The 16,665-nt window shown below is 40.3% G+C and overlaps 1 protein-coding gene across 1 annotated transcript; it reads right to left on the minus strand.

Moving 5' to 3' along the window:
* Nucleotides 1-628: 628 nt before the first annotated feature.
* On the minus strand, nt 629-16,589 carry FH (fumarate hydratase). Its single transcript, XM_039710976.1, has 10 exons — nt 16,461-16,589; nt 9,880-10,014; nt 9,009-9,119; nt 7,447-7,623; nt 6,306-6,488; nt 5,210-5,375; nt 3,277-3,480; nt 1,943-2,070; nt 1,373-1,526; nt 629-838 (listed from the first exon to the last, which is right to left on the minus strand). Exons 1-10 carry the CDS (start codon nt 16,587-16,589, stop codon nt 696-698), a joined length of 1,530 nt encoding a protein of 509 aa, XP_039566910.1. The 3' UTR covers nt 629-695.
* Nucleotides 16,590-16,665: the final 76 nt, after the last annotated feature.

The raw sequence follows: 16,665 nt of genomic DNA on the forward strand, positions 1-16,665 counted from the left end.
CTGGACATTAAAATTGTGTCTTCACAGAAAGAGTGCTTAGACGTGGGAATGAACCACCCAGGGAGGTGGTAGTGATGCCTTAAGTTTTAGCTTTCATATTTTTCAGATGCTGTACTGCCTTAGTGTGTAACTCTGAACTTTCATATAAAGTATTACTGAGTTTTCTTCAGTTTAGTTAGACAAAAGAATCCTTTGCCAGCAAGAACCAAGGATGCTCACAGCTTCCAGCCCAAAAAGTATAAACAACAGAGGACTCGGAGCAATCTGGGAGGATGGACCTTCATAACCTGAAGGTGTAATTGGACAATTGACCCCAATATGTAAATGGCCCAAAACTTAAAGTGTGAAAACTCATGACCAGTTGTCCCTCTTGTGTCCATCCTGCGTCCATGTTAGGCAGAGCCACAACCAGGCTCTTGTACTGCCCAAGGTGTATCCTTTGAAGGCCTTTTAATAAATACCTACTTTATTCCTTAACTGTGTCTAGTCTCTGTTCCAGGTGAGCCTCTTCAGGCATCAGTTCAGTCACTGTTCCATGGAGGTGTTTAAGGAAAGACAGGATGTGGCACTCAGTACCATCATCTAGTTGGCACACTGGTGCTCAGTGATCTCAGAAGACTTTTCCAACTATTGGATTATATTATACCATATTTATTTATTTTTTTATATTAAGAACACTTTTTTTTTTACAGAAGTTACTGAGGTCCTAACATGTCTTTAGGCTTCACCCACTGATCAAACTGCTCTGATGTAAGGAACCCCAGCTTTATGGCAGCTTCTTTTAACGTTGTCCCTTCTTTGTGCGCTGTTTTGGCAATCTTGGCTGCTTTATCATATCCTGTTACAAAACAACACCAACAAGTCATTCATTTGCAATTTTAGATGATTCACCAGAGGTGAGAGAAAAGTGGGACACAGTCTTTGGAAAATTATTTGCTAGGTATTGCTATTACTGCTTAACTCAATTTACAGGAAATGCACACCAAATGTTCACTCCTTACTTGAAGTGAAAGTAAATTTTGTTATTCTGGTCTTAATTAATTTAGATCAAGTATTTAAGGGAACTTTTTCTTTTAAAAAAAATCACATTGTAGTCTTTCACTCAACCTCTAATAATGATAATTTAGGAAAACAGGTACATAAATTCTCCCAATCTCCTTTTGACTCTAATCAGTTATTTTTTTAAAACCCTGGCATGGCCACTGCAAGGAGAACACAGCTTTTACAACAGCAACTGGTGATGTTGAAGTAAGTTAACTTTTGACCTGACTTAGCCTTATAAGTATTGTGACAATACAAATGAAGTATACAAAATAATGTTACCACAAAGTATTTTGGTATGTTCTAAGAAGTTTTTGAGCCTTAAACCTACCTATATGTGGGTTCAGTGCTGTTACCAACATCAGAGATTCATTCATCAGCTTGTTGATCCTATCCGTATTGGCTTGGATTCCAACTACACAGTTGTCAGTGAAAGAAACACACACATCTCCTAGAAGTCTTGCAGAGTTTAAAACATTTTTAATCTAACAAGACAAAGAAAGAAATAGCAATTATTTAATTCAGAAATTACTAGCTGCTCATTATGGTGCCTTTGTTCATAACCAGTGCCCTCCCTCCAATTTCAATCTATTAAACAGGCTGTTTTCCTTCCAGTATCTGAAGGGAGCCTACAGGGAAGGCAGAGAGGGACTGTTAGCCAAGACCTGTAGTGATAGGACAGGGGACAATGGGTACAGACTGAAAGAGGGGGAATTTAGGCTTGATATCTGGAAGAAATTCTTTGCTATGAGGGTGGTGAGAGACTGGAAATGTATCTCAGGGATGCTGCGGATGCCCCAACCTTAGCAGTGCTCACTGGGAGATTTTCTGTCTGTAAGTTACCTGACTGTACAAACAGTTACTTAAAAAGTCCTAGATATGTAAAACTTTATGAACTTACCATCATGGGCTTAAAGACATTCAGTTCAAAGTGTCCATTGCTTCCTCCTACAGTAACAGCAACATGATTTCCCATAACTTGGGCTGCCACCATGGTCACAGCTTCACACTGGGTAGGGTTCACTTTTCCTGGTTGTGAAAGGAAGAGAAAAAGGTTACCAAAGGAGGAGGAAGGGAAAAAACCAACCAGCCAGCCAGCCAGCAGCCTTTTACTAAATCACATTTAATAGAAAATGTTTTGTAAAAGGTAACTTGTCTTACTCATCTGTATCTGCACACCACAGAAAATAAGGTTATTTCCACAAATGATGTTGAATTGAATGTACTATTCCAGTATTTTCAGTGAGGATTTGTAAAACAGCTATGGCTGCTTCAGCAGTCTCCCAAGACTCTTGAGAGCTTGAGGATGAGCTCAACAGCTCAACATCTGCATGAGCTAAATAGCTGTTCACTACCACAGTTCTTAACAGTCAAGAGATTATCACCTGTCTTTACATGTGCCAAGCTGGCACTTCTGGGAGACCCCTACCAAATCTTACTCAGCTCAAGGTAAGTATTACTGCTCTGTTAGAATTACTTTGTGATAAAGTTAGTACACTCTGTCAGAAAAAAAAGCAAAACAGAAAACCCCAAAACCATAACCCCCTGCCAAGCCTAACAAACACACCAAGTTAGAGTGGTCTCCAAGCAAGTTTGTTATATGGTTTTATCATTTAATTTTCAGACATCATCCCAGTAAGAACATTCATTGTTTGCTTTTTTAGAGCCAGATATGTTCATGACCTATTTCTTTTATGATACAGGAGGAACAACCTTAGAATGGCTCTGGATGTACAATATTCATATGTACATACTTTTTTAGGAGAGGGAAGGAATGATTACTAGTACAATTCATTTCTTTCTTATCCTCCATACAATGAGATCATTGCAGAAGGGAAAATGTGAGCGTATAACACTCATCATGCTAGGAAGTAGAGACCAAATCAAGTTACATTACACAATTCACAGATTAAAGATTATTTCAGAAAAGCGTTTACCTAAAAATTGTAGAGATCTTGCAACTCTAAAAGAAAGCTTTGAGAAGTACACTTGTATTAATAAAGGCATATTCTTACAGATACTACACTCCCCCATAGACTTGCCAGCACACAGCTGTGCAAGCATTTTTATGAACAGAGGTTTTGGTAAAACAGGGCAGTAGATAAAACCTGAGAGAATCATGGACTTACTGACATTTATGACAGTGTTTATGACAGGTAAATATCTGTTAAAAGACAGTGGTCAAAAAAAAAAAAGAAGAAACAGGTCATTTTTCTCTGCATGCTGTCTCTGTACCTGGCATGATGCTGCTCCCTGGTTCATTTTCAGGCAGGATGAGCTCTCCCAGCCCAGAGCGTGGTCCAGAGCCCAGGAAGCGAATGTCATTAGCTATTTTCATCAGGCTGCACGCCACTGTGTTCATGGCTCCACTGAGCTCCACTAAAGCATCGTGAGCTGCAAGAGCTTCAAACTTATTTGGAGCAGTGACAAAAGGCAAACCTGCAGGGAGAGGGTGTAAACATTAAACCAGTGAAGCACTTCCTTGCAGACATAAACCAGACAGTCAAACACATAACTAGATAATAAAAAATTAAAAATTAACAACCCTGTAAGATCACCTCTTTTCTCTAGAGCTTTCTTCACAAACATATTTCTTAAAGTAAATTAAATACAAAAAGACATAATGGAAGTCACTAAAATAAAGAAGAGTATAAAATTTAAACACCCACCTAAAACAAAGGTACAAATTTCAACCCTTCATTTTAAGCACTGCTTCTGCACCACAGTGTTTTGTGAATGTCAATGATCTTTCAAAAGCTAGTCCAACTTAAGCATTTCTTGCATTAAATCAAGTTAGACACTTTAGATTGTTAATTGCTGTGATGCTTTCAGTTATAAAAATAGATGTTTTTGCGGCATAGTGCAGGCATTGGAGTAAGTAAGAAATATTCACAATGGAAGGCTACAACAAACCAGCCAGAACATGGGACAGCTGGATCAGACTTAGGAGGATGCCTGCCAACAGCAAGAGCACAGGAGCAATGGAAGGAACAGCTCTGTTTATGTTAATTAAATGCCTTAGATGTAAGCCTAGGTTCCATGATTAAAAACATTCCTTCAGGACTTTGCTCTGAAGGAGAAGTCCCAGCAGAATGGGACTGTAAAAAATTACAGACATCACTAAGGACTGACTGTGGGCTGGATTTCTCCCCCCCAGAACGACTGATCTGAGCTTTCAGCACCAGTTCCAAGGAGAGCAGCATGACTCCTATAACTTCCAGTGTTTTGCACTTCCTGACAAACACCAAATCCCCCCCAATTTGCATGGACTTGTGAACTGCACAGCTGCCTTCTCAGCTACAGAGATCCATCCAAACTTCTCCTCTTGTTTTTGCCAACAACCACCCTCTATAAGAGCATAAGGAACTTCAGGAGTCTGCCTTACTCATACAATTTGCCCATACAGGATCCAAAACATCCACTGACATGGGAGAGCTTCCTAACACCACCAAAACATGCTCTCTACTGCTCCTAGCAGCTGTTGTTTACAGCAAGTTACTTCTCTTTCAGGGTACAAGACAGTCCTGACCCTCTGAAAGACAGTGAATAAGAAATCCATTAAAACAAAAATACTGTCACTAAGCAATTTCAGATTTTACAGCAAATGTAAATAACAGATGTGTACATTTGTTTGGGGGGTATTTTGAAAACTGATACTGTGACACAAAAGATCTAGTTTACAGATCAAAAACTACACTGTAAATTAAGTCTTAAAATCTATACAGACAGAATGAAAAAAAAATCAGACAGTTAACATTTACTCTTTCATATGAAAAAAACAGAGTGGCTTTTGAAGCATTTTTTCCTTATTTTCTGCCAAGTTGCTGTAAATTCAGAGAGCCTCAGAAGCAAAGATCAAGACAGAAGCATTATAGTTGGGCTAATAATAGAAGTCTGAAACTGTATCCATATCCAAAGAGCCTTGCTTGGATAAGCACCATCATTTCAGTCACTTTCAATGCACCGAGTATAATTATAGAAATAAATTGCACAAAAAATCTGAAGTAGAAGGCATAGATCACATGGCATTAACAAAAGCTTCATGTTGAGATATAAATACAGTTCAAGCTTATGAGAAGTATGGAAACTGGACAGATTCAGTCTGAGTTTGACTGCATGTCACATACACTGCTTTACTGGTAACTCACTCCCAAATATCATTCCTCACCCGTCAGTTCAGCCACTTTAGCAGCAACTTTCTCAGCAAAGCCAACCCTTGTGTTCAATCCCGTGCCGACTGCGGTCCCGCCAGCTGCCAGCTGATACACCCTTGGCATGCTGGACTCAATCCTAGCCACGCCATATTTAATTTGTTGCACATAGCCACTAAATTCCTTCGAAAGAAAGAAGGACAAAGTTAAGCAACAAAGATAACAACCAAGAATAAGCATCAAGATTATTTAGATTTTTAGCATGTTTTGACTAATTCCGTTAAAAAACTGAAGGTGCTGAACTTCACTCAAATGCTAAATCTGAGCATGTTTTCATTAAGAGGGGAAGTATGCTCCCCTGCTACAGAAAATTATACTTTATACCAATCTTAATAGACAAAGACATAAGATACATAATTACACATAATGCATCTTTCTCTCACCTTTTATTTTAGTTGTGTACTTAACAGGATCTGATTCCATAATAAATCAGCTCCAAGATTACATTAATATGCTCAAAGAACAAATAGAGAAATGGATCTTGGGCTTTGCTCACTTAATTTTCGTTAGTAAAAACCCCACCTGTGCATTCTTGGAAAAAATCCATAAATTCTACCTGCTGTTCTATCAATTAAGTTTAATTCATTACTAAATTACTATAATATAAGCCATTCCTGACAATATGATAACATTTGCCATCTTTCACATATATATATATATACACACAAGATTATATATTGACATTTTTCATTCACAATATTTAGTAGTTTTGTGTGTTGGCAAAACATAACTTACATAACTTACAGATTACAGACAACTACCTCTCCCCTGTAAAAGAATGTAAAAGAAAAACTGTGCTGTGCTATCTGGTAATGAAACATCATTTAAAAATAAATTTTACTTTATTACTGTTAGAAAGAAAATACATACGGGGAAAAAATTAATAAAAATTATGATGCATGTATTACAGCACAGCATATCCAGTACAGACTAAAACTACTCAGCCGTTTTCCCATATTTTATCCTAAGCTATCAATTTAATTTAGGCATCCTTAAGTTTGACACAAGTTTGAATTTTTCAAAGAAAGGCATAATTTTTTTTTATTTTTTTACCTGCCCAAGTGTAAGTGGAACAGCATCTTGCGTATGAGTGCGCCCTATTTTTATGATTTGGGAAAACTCTTTGGATTTCCCTTCAAGTGCATTCTGTAACTTCTTCAGTCCAGGTAACAAGACCTCATTAACCTCCTGGGCAGCAGCAATATGCATTGCTGTTGGGAAAGTGTCATTTGAACTCTGTGGGAAAAAAACCAAGAAATTAATTTACAAGCTTTTCTCACCATTGCTGCTGTAAGATGTACATGTGTGGCTTTATTCTCTTTATCTCATAAACTATTAGAAACTAAGAGTAAGCAACTTAGGGGTGTTCCACAAGGTCAGTTCCTTATTGATAAATCAACCTTTTATGACTACACCCACAGAAAGTTAAATTTAACAGATTGTTATTAACAACCTTGGGACAAAAAAATAATTACTATCGTAGTTATGAGATATGGCTAATGTTATGAGAGACGGCTAACAAATGGACAGATGATTTTCAATGAGTTGTAGGTGACTTTAAAACACATGTTGTTTTGATAATGTTAAATCCATAGTTCACAGAATACTGAATAAGCACAAAGGATCAGGAAGGGAAAGAACCAAGTCAGTGGCTTAATCTTTCCTTCAAAATAGGTGAGGTTTAAGAGAAAAGCATAATAAAAATGTCTACAGTGATGCAACTTTGAGAAATTTGACCTACATTTAACATCTTTAAGACTGTAGCAGTGGTTGTCACAAGGCCACTACTGTCTAATACATTATTTATGAATTTATCTATCATGAGTAAGTTCAAAGTTTTTAATCTAAGAGCTCTTACTGTCACTGAAAAACATCTTAAAGTTCATTTGAACTAAAAAAACACAGCAAATTGTTACCAAATTTGTCCACAAAACATTTTTTTAACCTAAACAGTGGATACAGTATGAATTTATCTATCATGAGTAAGTTCGAAGTTTTTAATCTGAAAAGCTCATACTGCCACTGAAAAACATCCTAAAGTTCATTTGAACTAAAAAAACCCAGAAAATTGTTACCAAATTTGTCCACAAAACATTTTTTTAACCTAAACAGTGGATACAAGAAAACTCAAAATTCACAATTCAACGACACAAAACTTCTGACATTAAAAGCAGTATGAAAGAAGGCTAACAACCTGGCTTTTGTTAACATGATCATTTGGATGCACTGGCTTTTTGCTTCCCAGTGTGCCTCCCATTATCTCAATAGCTCTGTTGCTGATGACTTCATTGACATTCATATTGGTTTGAGTTCCAGACCCAGTCTGCCACACCACCAAAGGGAAGTGATCATTTAATTTTCCTTCAGCTACCTGTAATGGAAAAAACAGAAAAAACCTGTTCCACTAGAAAAAAAAATTAAAAAACACATAAACCTGAAAATTTTATTGCCGTAATTAAAATTATGCTCTCTGTTATATTTTAGATTTACATATGGCAATTAGTGAATTTACACTAGAATAATTAAGATGTTTTTATGTAATACCAGATATTAAAAGAGAAAAAAACACTATGCTTTTTGAAGACTGAATTGTGAAATACAGAGATATACAGAATTTCATTTTATATTCTACAGACATAGATAATATTTTTGAAATGTACTTTAGGTTGTATCTTCTTTCTGTGTAACTGGACTCTGATATCCCTCAATAAATAAATTTCATGCAGGGAAGTTCCAGACCTCTTCCACCTGCAGACATTATATATTGCATCAACAAAGCCAGCAGATGGCTGCTAGTCCCAAACACCTCCTTCCTGTAAGGCATTCTCGTGTGTGATCAACATTTTTTTGAGCCTGTTGAATCTTTGACACATTCAGAGAGTTTTCTAAATATGTGTTTGTAATAGTATCAAAATCTGTGCTCATAAGTATCACCCCACACATATTAGCCTCAGAAAAACAAAGGAGATGTTCTCACAACTCTGAGGCTAGCCAATCAGATTACCAGGATACATCAGTCCTCCTGGAATCATACTGTTCAAGAAAGGATCTTCTGTATTTCCCATCTTATACAGGGGCAACGTTCCCACCTCCGAGAGGAACTTGATTCCTCTTTTTATTTAAGTTGTGTTAGGAAATTATTTTGGAGGTGAGGGAAAAGGTATCATAGCAGGGGTGTTTTTAGAATACAATAAAGAAAGCCACAAACAACTTTCAGAATTTATGAATATAAACTAAAGACCCTTAATATACCACACCTTCTAATGCACTTTTAACTAGGGGAACCCTAGAAACCAGAAGAAGAGACTGGATATATTCTGGAGTTCTTCAAAGCTACTGGGTCTTGGAACTTAAGGTGCTACAGCTGGTAGGAAGAGGATAGACCTTCTGTCACCACTGAAATATTTTAAGCTATTCAGGACAAGAAAACTCTGTTAAAAACGCTTCCAGATAAAAAAATCTGTTGATTTATTCAAAGCAAAACACCTGGTATTATCACACCTCAAATAATGGTCACTCACAATTCTGCACTTGGGTGGCATTTATCAACATGCATTTGAACATTCCATCATCTCTTTACATGCATGAAAGAAAATAGTAAAACATTATATTAAGTAAATGATCTCTGGAGAACAAGATTTACTAATAGGAAATGCTTTCCCCTGACAATGTGAGAAATGCAATCCCCCACCCTCCTGTGAAAAGCTTGACAACAATACAGTGGCAGTTGCAGTGTTCTGAACAGCTCGTTCCTACCTCATTTGCCGCCTGTACAATGGCTTTAGCAATCTTTGGGTCGAGACCATAGTCTTGATTTACTTCAGCAGCTGCTCTCTTCAAGATGCCAAAAGCCCTTATGACCTGGACCTGAGACACAAGGGTAAGTTTAAACACAGTATTTCTTTCCCCCAAAGGACATGCCATCGATTTATAGTGCATGTCTAGTTCTGAAACAAACTGCTTCTGATCTTAAATCCAGCAGTGGTCCATCAGGCAAACCAGAGAGCAATCAGGTCATCTGACCTATGCTCCCACCAACACTAACATTCACCCAAACAGTGCAGAGGGCAGCACACAGCTGTTTTTGCAAGCCCAGGTATGCTCTGTGTATCCAAAGTTATGTACATTAGAATTGAACTAGTTCAATTTTTATAACAGCCTTTTGAGGGAAAACTCACAAATTTCAGTAAATGGAGAGGCACTATATGACAAAGCATGTGCACATTAATGTTCTGTGCACAGCTACATGTGACAAATTAATTTCATAACAACTCATGCTATACTAGACTACTTCAGCAACAAACTAGATAAATGCTACTAAATAATCAAACTACCCCATTTGCTTTTTCATCTTTGTAAAGATGAAAGACAGATTTCTATTCATCCTGGTTATTAAAAAATAAAGCAACACCATAAAATTATTAAAAGCAATAGTCAATTCATTTAAGCACAACAAGAAATACTTCCACCAGAATAATACGTTGCCATAAAATTTCTACCTTTTATTAAAACTCAAAGTTGTTCACACTTCCAGCAAAAGCCTCAGAAGAAGGTATTTAGGAGGTATTCACTTTCACATACAAAACATACTCTAGAGAAGAAGAGAACACAGATTTGAATTACTTACTGGCATCCTTTCTGAAACACCTCCAATCTTGAAGTTCATTGTGGATCTTACAGTTTGGGCACCATAGTATTTGTCACTTGGGACCTTCAGTTCACCAAAGGTATCATATTCTATCCTGAAAGCCTCTTGAGAAGACTATAGAAAAGAAAAAAAAATATTCAAACACTGGCAATCAGGATATTGTTTTTGAAAGCAGGTAGTCAAGGGAAAGAAGGTGGAAAAAAAAATACAAAGCCAAAACATGCAGCTAGTCACAGGTGTTTCTAAGTACATCTTCAAAGTTGAGACATTTTTCTAGTTTGAGCAGCTGTCAAACCAATAGTCACAACTACAAACCATGTACCATTGCTGTGTTCTGTTGTGTTCTGCTGCAGCAAGGGGCACAACTCCCCAGGGCCCAAGGCTCAGACCTCAGGCAGCCACCGACCACCAACACGGAAAGGAAGATAACACGATGGGTCTTGGTTTACCAAAATCCAGGACTCTTTATTATGCCAGGGACCAAGACAAAAACCAAGGAGCTAGGGTCATGGGTTTTAAATGGGTGGAGTTTAGGGTCGGGGTCCATTAGTAAGACAAGCAGGGGTCTCCAAAGGGGTGGATCAAGGAAAAAAACCAATGCAACAATCTAAGGCGGGAACATTGCAGTAGAATTTAAACCAATGAGGGTACAGGAGAAGAACAGTCTGGCACCATTCCTTATTGATAAAATGGGGTGGAGTGTCTTTTCCCAGGCTTGTGGGGGCATGCCCCTCAGGGTGGAGGGGCAAAACCTTCCTTAAATCTTCTTTAAATCACACCCCTCACCCAATGCTGTCTGTCTGGGTAGGATCCTCACTTCCTGGGGGGGGGGGGCATTCCACAATTCCCCCTTTTTTATTTCTTTTAAAAACAGGGAATAATCTCTAAGTTAGGGCCCTAGAATAGTCTTAAATAGTCTAGAATAGTCTTAAATTACTTAGTACTTATGGGATAACTTACAGAGGGATTATGACAACTCATCAAGGAGCTCCCGGAGACATAATAACAAACAGTAAAATACAATTAACAACGACAATTACAGAACTAATAATTTTAGCCAAACTTGTGACAACAAGCAACCTCAATGGGAAGATTAAATGTGAAAGGGACACACATAAGAAATTAGTTTTGACATATGTAAAGAGTAGGAGGTATAGGTAAAAGTTTAATGTTAATTAATTAACAACACTTAATTAAAGCCTTCTCCTTCATCTCTCTGCTCTCAATACCATTATTCTTAGCAAACCACTTCTTTCCCTTTTTGCTCACTCTCTCACTGTTCCCCTTTTCTTTTTCTGTCTTTCTCCTCCCTTTCTCTTCCCTTTAACAGTCTTTCAATTTTCTATATTATCACCCCTCATGATATACATCTACTATACCTATAGGTATAGTAGGTAGACTACATCTAGGTGTATTTTATGTAATATTTATGTATGATAACATTTCCATGTCATGTATCCACCTAGCATCTGTCATTATCTAACACAGGCACAGCTAAATTAATTTTAGCTGACAGTAATTCTTTAGTGTTGTAGAACAGCCCAATAACTTGTGATGATGTGATCACACTCATATGCAGCTCTACAAAAATTATGGAACTGACTGGAAGTAAGAACAGTTTACTCTTCTCACACCTTGGTCAGCAAAGTCCCAATTTTCTGTGAGAAAGGTATCCATCCTTTCCCAGGAGAGGAAATTACCTTCTTTCAGAGTCTTCAGGAAGGGGGAGAAGTCTTTTTTATTTCTTTATCATGCATAGAGTAAAACAATCTCAGCCCTGTAGGCAGGGTATATACATTTACAATGCTGGGTTCCTGACGTAACCACGACCCTCAGGGGTGAGTCTCTGGGAAACAAACCTCTTATCAATAAAGTCAAGTCAGTCTTGCAGTGCAGTGAAAGAAGAAAATCAAATGCAAGGAACTATCAAGAAAAGCAGAGCATACAAACAGAAAAACTGCTGTGCCACCATGATTCATTGACAGCCTGAAGTCTTTGTGCAGATTTAGTTCTTTCATCCGCAAAACATGTATTACTGGAAACAGTTAAAAGGCAATAAAGTTGACAAAAGTTAGGGAACAGCTTTCTTAAGACAAGTGACTTTTTTGTTCAGAAAAGAATATAACCTGGGGATTGAAGGAAAACTGAGGTATAACCTGTATAACTGCTCACTGTCTCTTCCAATACAAGACACAGGAGCCCCAAGATGCTTGTAGGAGTCAGGTTCACAGCAAGGGAAAGGGAGCAGCTCTTCACACAAGTCACAGACTGACAAAACTCCTTGCCAGATGACGCTGAGGATGCAAGAAGTCCACAAGACTTCAGAGGAGATGAGACAAGCCCTCAGAAGAAGGATCTAAACTGGCTTACTACACAGACAAACCACAGACTCAGGAAACTCGCTGATGTGAAAATCATAGACTCATTAAGGTGGGAAAAGTTTACCAAGATCATTAAGTCCAACCTCTGACCAAACATCACCATGTCAACTAAAAGTGCCACATCCAGTTATTTCGTAAACAATTCCAGGGATGGTGATTCCACCACTTCCTGGGCAGCCTGTTCCAATGTCTGATCACCCTTCCAGTGAACAAGTTCCTCCTGATGTCCAGCATGAACCTTCCCTGGGGTGCAGCCTGAGGCCATTTCCTCTCATCTTGGGAGAGAAGAGGCTGATCCTCACACCTGGCTACAGCCTCCTTTCAGGAGTTGTAGAGGGTGATAAGGTCCCCCCAAGACCCCTTTTCTCCAGGCTAAACACCCCCCGCTGCCTCAGCTGCTTCTCACAGGACTTGTGCTCCTCACCCTTCATCAGCTCCATTGCCCTGGACTCACTCCAGCACCTCAATGTCCTTCCAGAATTGATAGGCCCAGAACTGGACACAGGACTTGAGGTGTGGCCTCAGCAGTGCTGAGTACATAAAGAGTTTGAGTCAGAAAATGGGGCAAGCATCATCTATGTTCACACAGTTCTTACTCTTCCTTAGGAGTCCACTTCTGAATCAGATTGTTCCTCTCTCTTTGTTCATTTTACTTGCTCCTCCTTTAGTGAACACTTTAAAGAACACTCTCTCAGTGTTCTGGGACAGAAGCACAGCTGGATATTGGCCAGAACACCCTCTCCAGCAGCCCTGACCTTCTGCCTGCCCAGGTTTGCATCACTATAGATGGCAAGCTGCAGCAGAGAGAGGCAAGTGTCCCAACCTCCTGACTGTCATTCCCAGCCAGATGGAGACACTCTGCCATCAGGTACCATCAGTCACACACCGGAGACACCAGCCCTGCTCACTTTGAGTACTTCAGAGGAGGTGGTGCCTGTGAACTGGAGGAAACTGCAGCCCAGCCCACAACCAGGGTGAGCTCTCACATGGCTGTCCCACTCCCCACATCTTGTGTTTTGGCTGATGCCCTCCCAGGCACCCAGCAGTCGTGCTCAAGGATAGAAAGCTTACTGCGGAAGAGGAAGTAATTCCTAAGTTCTTTAATCCTTTTTGTCCTGCTTGAGTCACTAGCATTCATTTACATGCTAACATGAAACAGAATACAGTCAATGCTTCTTTAGTATCTCACTACCAAAAACATTTAACCTGGATGCTTGTGGGTCTTCATGTGAGCACATTAATATTCCATCAGTTGGGATCATTGTCTCGCTGTCTTCGAAATCCCTGCTTTTGACATTTGGACACCTTGTGAAAGCACATAATGCAAAAGCTTTCACAGAGCTGGATAAGCAGAACCCATTCAGCTCCAAGCCCAGCCCTCAATATCATCAGTGGTTTAATAACTGAAAGTATTCACCCTCAAACAATATAGAAAGTTAAACTATCTGTAACCTTTTAGACAAAAAAGCTAGCAGTTGCACAACTGATTCCTCAAACTAACTTACATAATTCCAATGTCAACAATGATGAAACAAAGATAAATAGGATCAGCACATCCTCGTACAAGTACCTTTCAACAATAAAATCATTATTTAAAAAAAAAACAAAACCAAAACCAACTCTCCTAGCCAATTCCAAGTTAACAGGGCAAGGTGCTTTAAGAAGAATGTCATTTGCTGATTCCTAGTGTAACAGATGCCATCAGGCAGAAAAGCAGTGATTTTTTCAAGCAGACCGAAGGAACTGAGCTGCAGCATTACTCTCAGCCTGCAGCAGGCACTGTCTGAGCACGACTAACAAACATGATTCCCTCGCTCCTCGGCCACAATTCAACCTCTTGAGCAGCTTAATCAGCTGAAGGTCCCAGCTCCTGTATGTAAAGAGGTTTCTGAAGTCACCCCCTGACCCAGAGGACCAGCTGTAAAATGGTGCATCAGTGGCACACTCCATCATCCCTGGGCCTCAGGAGAAGCCAAAAGGAGACCTGGAAACTTTGCCAGTAGCCAAAGCGAACTCCTGTGCTCACCTAATTTCTAACCTAGCTACAAGTAAGGCTCTGCTCACAATTACTGTTCCTCACATTTACAAAACTTTTTTTTCCCCTAGAAGGCCTGACAAGGTGTGGCCAGCCCTCCAAAATCCACAGAACCCAAACACAGTCCAAAGCTTACAGATAGGCAAACAGAGCTGTACTTTTGCCTTGCTGCAGGGAACTGATCAGAACTGATTGCCCCATAACACACCAGAGATACTCAAACAGCAGAACCACTGCAGTGACGCTTCCTGTGGAAAATTACACTCATTTATGGATGCAGCAACTTTTGGATATAAGTATTTCAGTTCAAAGAACCATCACTTTTAGCATGTCAAAAGCAGTCTTTTGAGGCCATCAGCATGTGCAATTTATGTTTTACTGCTCTTCTTTAGCAGATGAAGAATGTTTCTATTTTTAAGCACCGTCTCTCTTTTATAACATAATTTGAGTCACAAATTCTGGAATTTATCCTTCAGAGCCGAAACCCAAATATTTTACAATGTTCAGCTACAGAAGGACCATTTAAAAGGACAGAAGGACAGCTACGACAATTCCATTTAAAACATCTTGTGCAATTTAGCTCCAAGCAAAGGCAACACAATAAACATACCAGGACAGCATGAATATTTGGTTGTATCTACATGCACAATGTGTTTTAAAACAACTCTTGCTACTGAGAAAATCTCTACAAACATCAAAAAGTGATGGCGTGGGTTTGTTGCATGGCTGGGGTTTTTTTAATTTAAATACTGGTTAGTATATATTTTGGTGGTTCCTCTTTTAAATAAAAACATACAGAACTTTTCCTGTAAGAATTCAACAGCTGCTTGACTTCCAAATCCACTGAGGGATGTTTTAAGTAGTGCTGTTATTTAAACTCCAGGAACTCACAACACACACAGGACTGGTCACGTTTCTGACTTACAAAGAGCAAAACACATGTCGTTCTTGTAAGATTGCAGACCAGACTCATAAACACCAGATTTTCAGCAAATGAATGAAGGCCATGATTTACAATGTTTTTCTCAGACGATGCCAAATGGTAAAATAGAAAAAGGGAACCATCCAACTGGCCAGTTCGAGTTACATATTCTGCTCTGACACCAGTTTTCTTATATAGTTAAGTTTCACCCACCATAAAGTTTTTTCACTCACTGGAAAGCTTGTTTTATTAAATGCTACTTTTTACAACTTCATCAATATTACAGATTGGAAACTGCTGTTCTAGATAAATTTATTAACTAATTTAGTAATTTAGTAAACTAAGGAATTGATAAAATCCTTAACACACCACCTTCTGCTGAAATTCTTCTCACAGCCTACATTACCTCGTTTTAAGGAGTGAACTCACAAGGATAAACCTGAGACTAAAGCTTCCATGTAATACCCAGCGTGTTAGAACTGAGATTTGAACTTCTGTATCCAAAATAGTGTTTCTGTTTCTATGCTGAACCGCATGCAACAATCAAGTCCCACTCGCGTCCGAGCCCGACAATCAACTGATCACACACGAATATCTCCTGGTGATGCCCGCTAGAAGTACCGGGCAGTTCTCAGCTGAAAGCTCCCTAGTTTTCAGGCAGCCCCAAAGCTATTCCAGTGAGGAATATTCCCATTCCCATGAGGATGCAGCTTTTTATTATTTCCACCTCAACAGCTCCAAGAAAGCGCCCAGAATTCCTGTGGGCGCAGCTGCCGCACGGCGCGGCTCTGTGAAGCCGCACCAACACCTTTCCTGCCCGCTCAGGGCCGTGCTCAGGGCGCGCATCTCACCCGGGCAGCGCCACGGGAGAGCAGCGCGCTGCGCATCCCGGCCTGGGCATATCCCGGCCTGGGCACATCCCGGCCTGGGCACATCCCGGCCTGGGCACATCCTGGCCTGCCCGGCAGCGGCTGCCCAGCGGGGCCGAGCCGGGCCGCAGGAGGATGCGGGAATGGCCGCAAAAGCCCGGCAGAGGATCTCGTCTTGCCGGTGCCGGCGCGCTCCCGATGGAGCAACACACGGGATTAAAGCCCCGAGGCAGCCGGCGGCCGCCCTGTCACCGCCCGCTCCCCGTTCCGTGCGGGCGGGGGCGGAGCGAGGCGGCGGCGGCCGGCGGTGGCACTTAGAGGTCACGGCTCCCCGCTCCCCTCCCTGGGCTCACCATGGCGGCGCGGGGCGGCGCCGGGGTCCAGCGGCCGGGGGTGGCGGGAGGCAGCGCGGGCGGCGGGCGGGAGAGGAGGAGGCCGGCGGAGCGGCCGAGGCGGCGGCAGGCGCGGAGTGAGCGATGCATGGTGGCTACTACAACATCATCTTCTTCAAGTATTACTTACAGTCAGCAATTAAGACTGCAAAATTCAGCATCTCCA

Source organism: Passer montanus, unplaced genomic scaffold (assembly GCF_014805655.1).
Source record: "Passer montanus isolate IOZ18808 unplaced genomic scaffold, ASM1480565v1 scaffold24, whole genome shotgun sequence".
NCBI lineage: Eukaryota > Metazoa > Chordata > Aves > Passeriformes > Passeridae > Passer > Passer montanus.

Bases quoted from the DNA above. Each gene is read 5' to 3' on its own strand.
- FH (XM_039710976.1), bottom strand. From the start codon at position 16,589: ATGCATCGCTCACTCCGCGCCTGCCGCCGCCTCGGCCGCTCCGCCGGC. The intron at 2,071-3,276 runs GTACAGAGACAG...TTTCACAACCAG, and splicing joins AGGGAGCAGCATCATGCCAG to GAAAAGTGAACCCTACCCAG. The intron at 839-1,372 runs GTAGGTTTAAGG...GTTTTGTAACAG, and splicing joins AGCACTGAACCCACATATAG to GATATGATAAAGCAGCCAAG.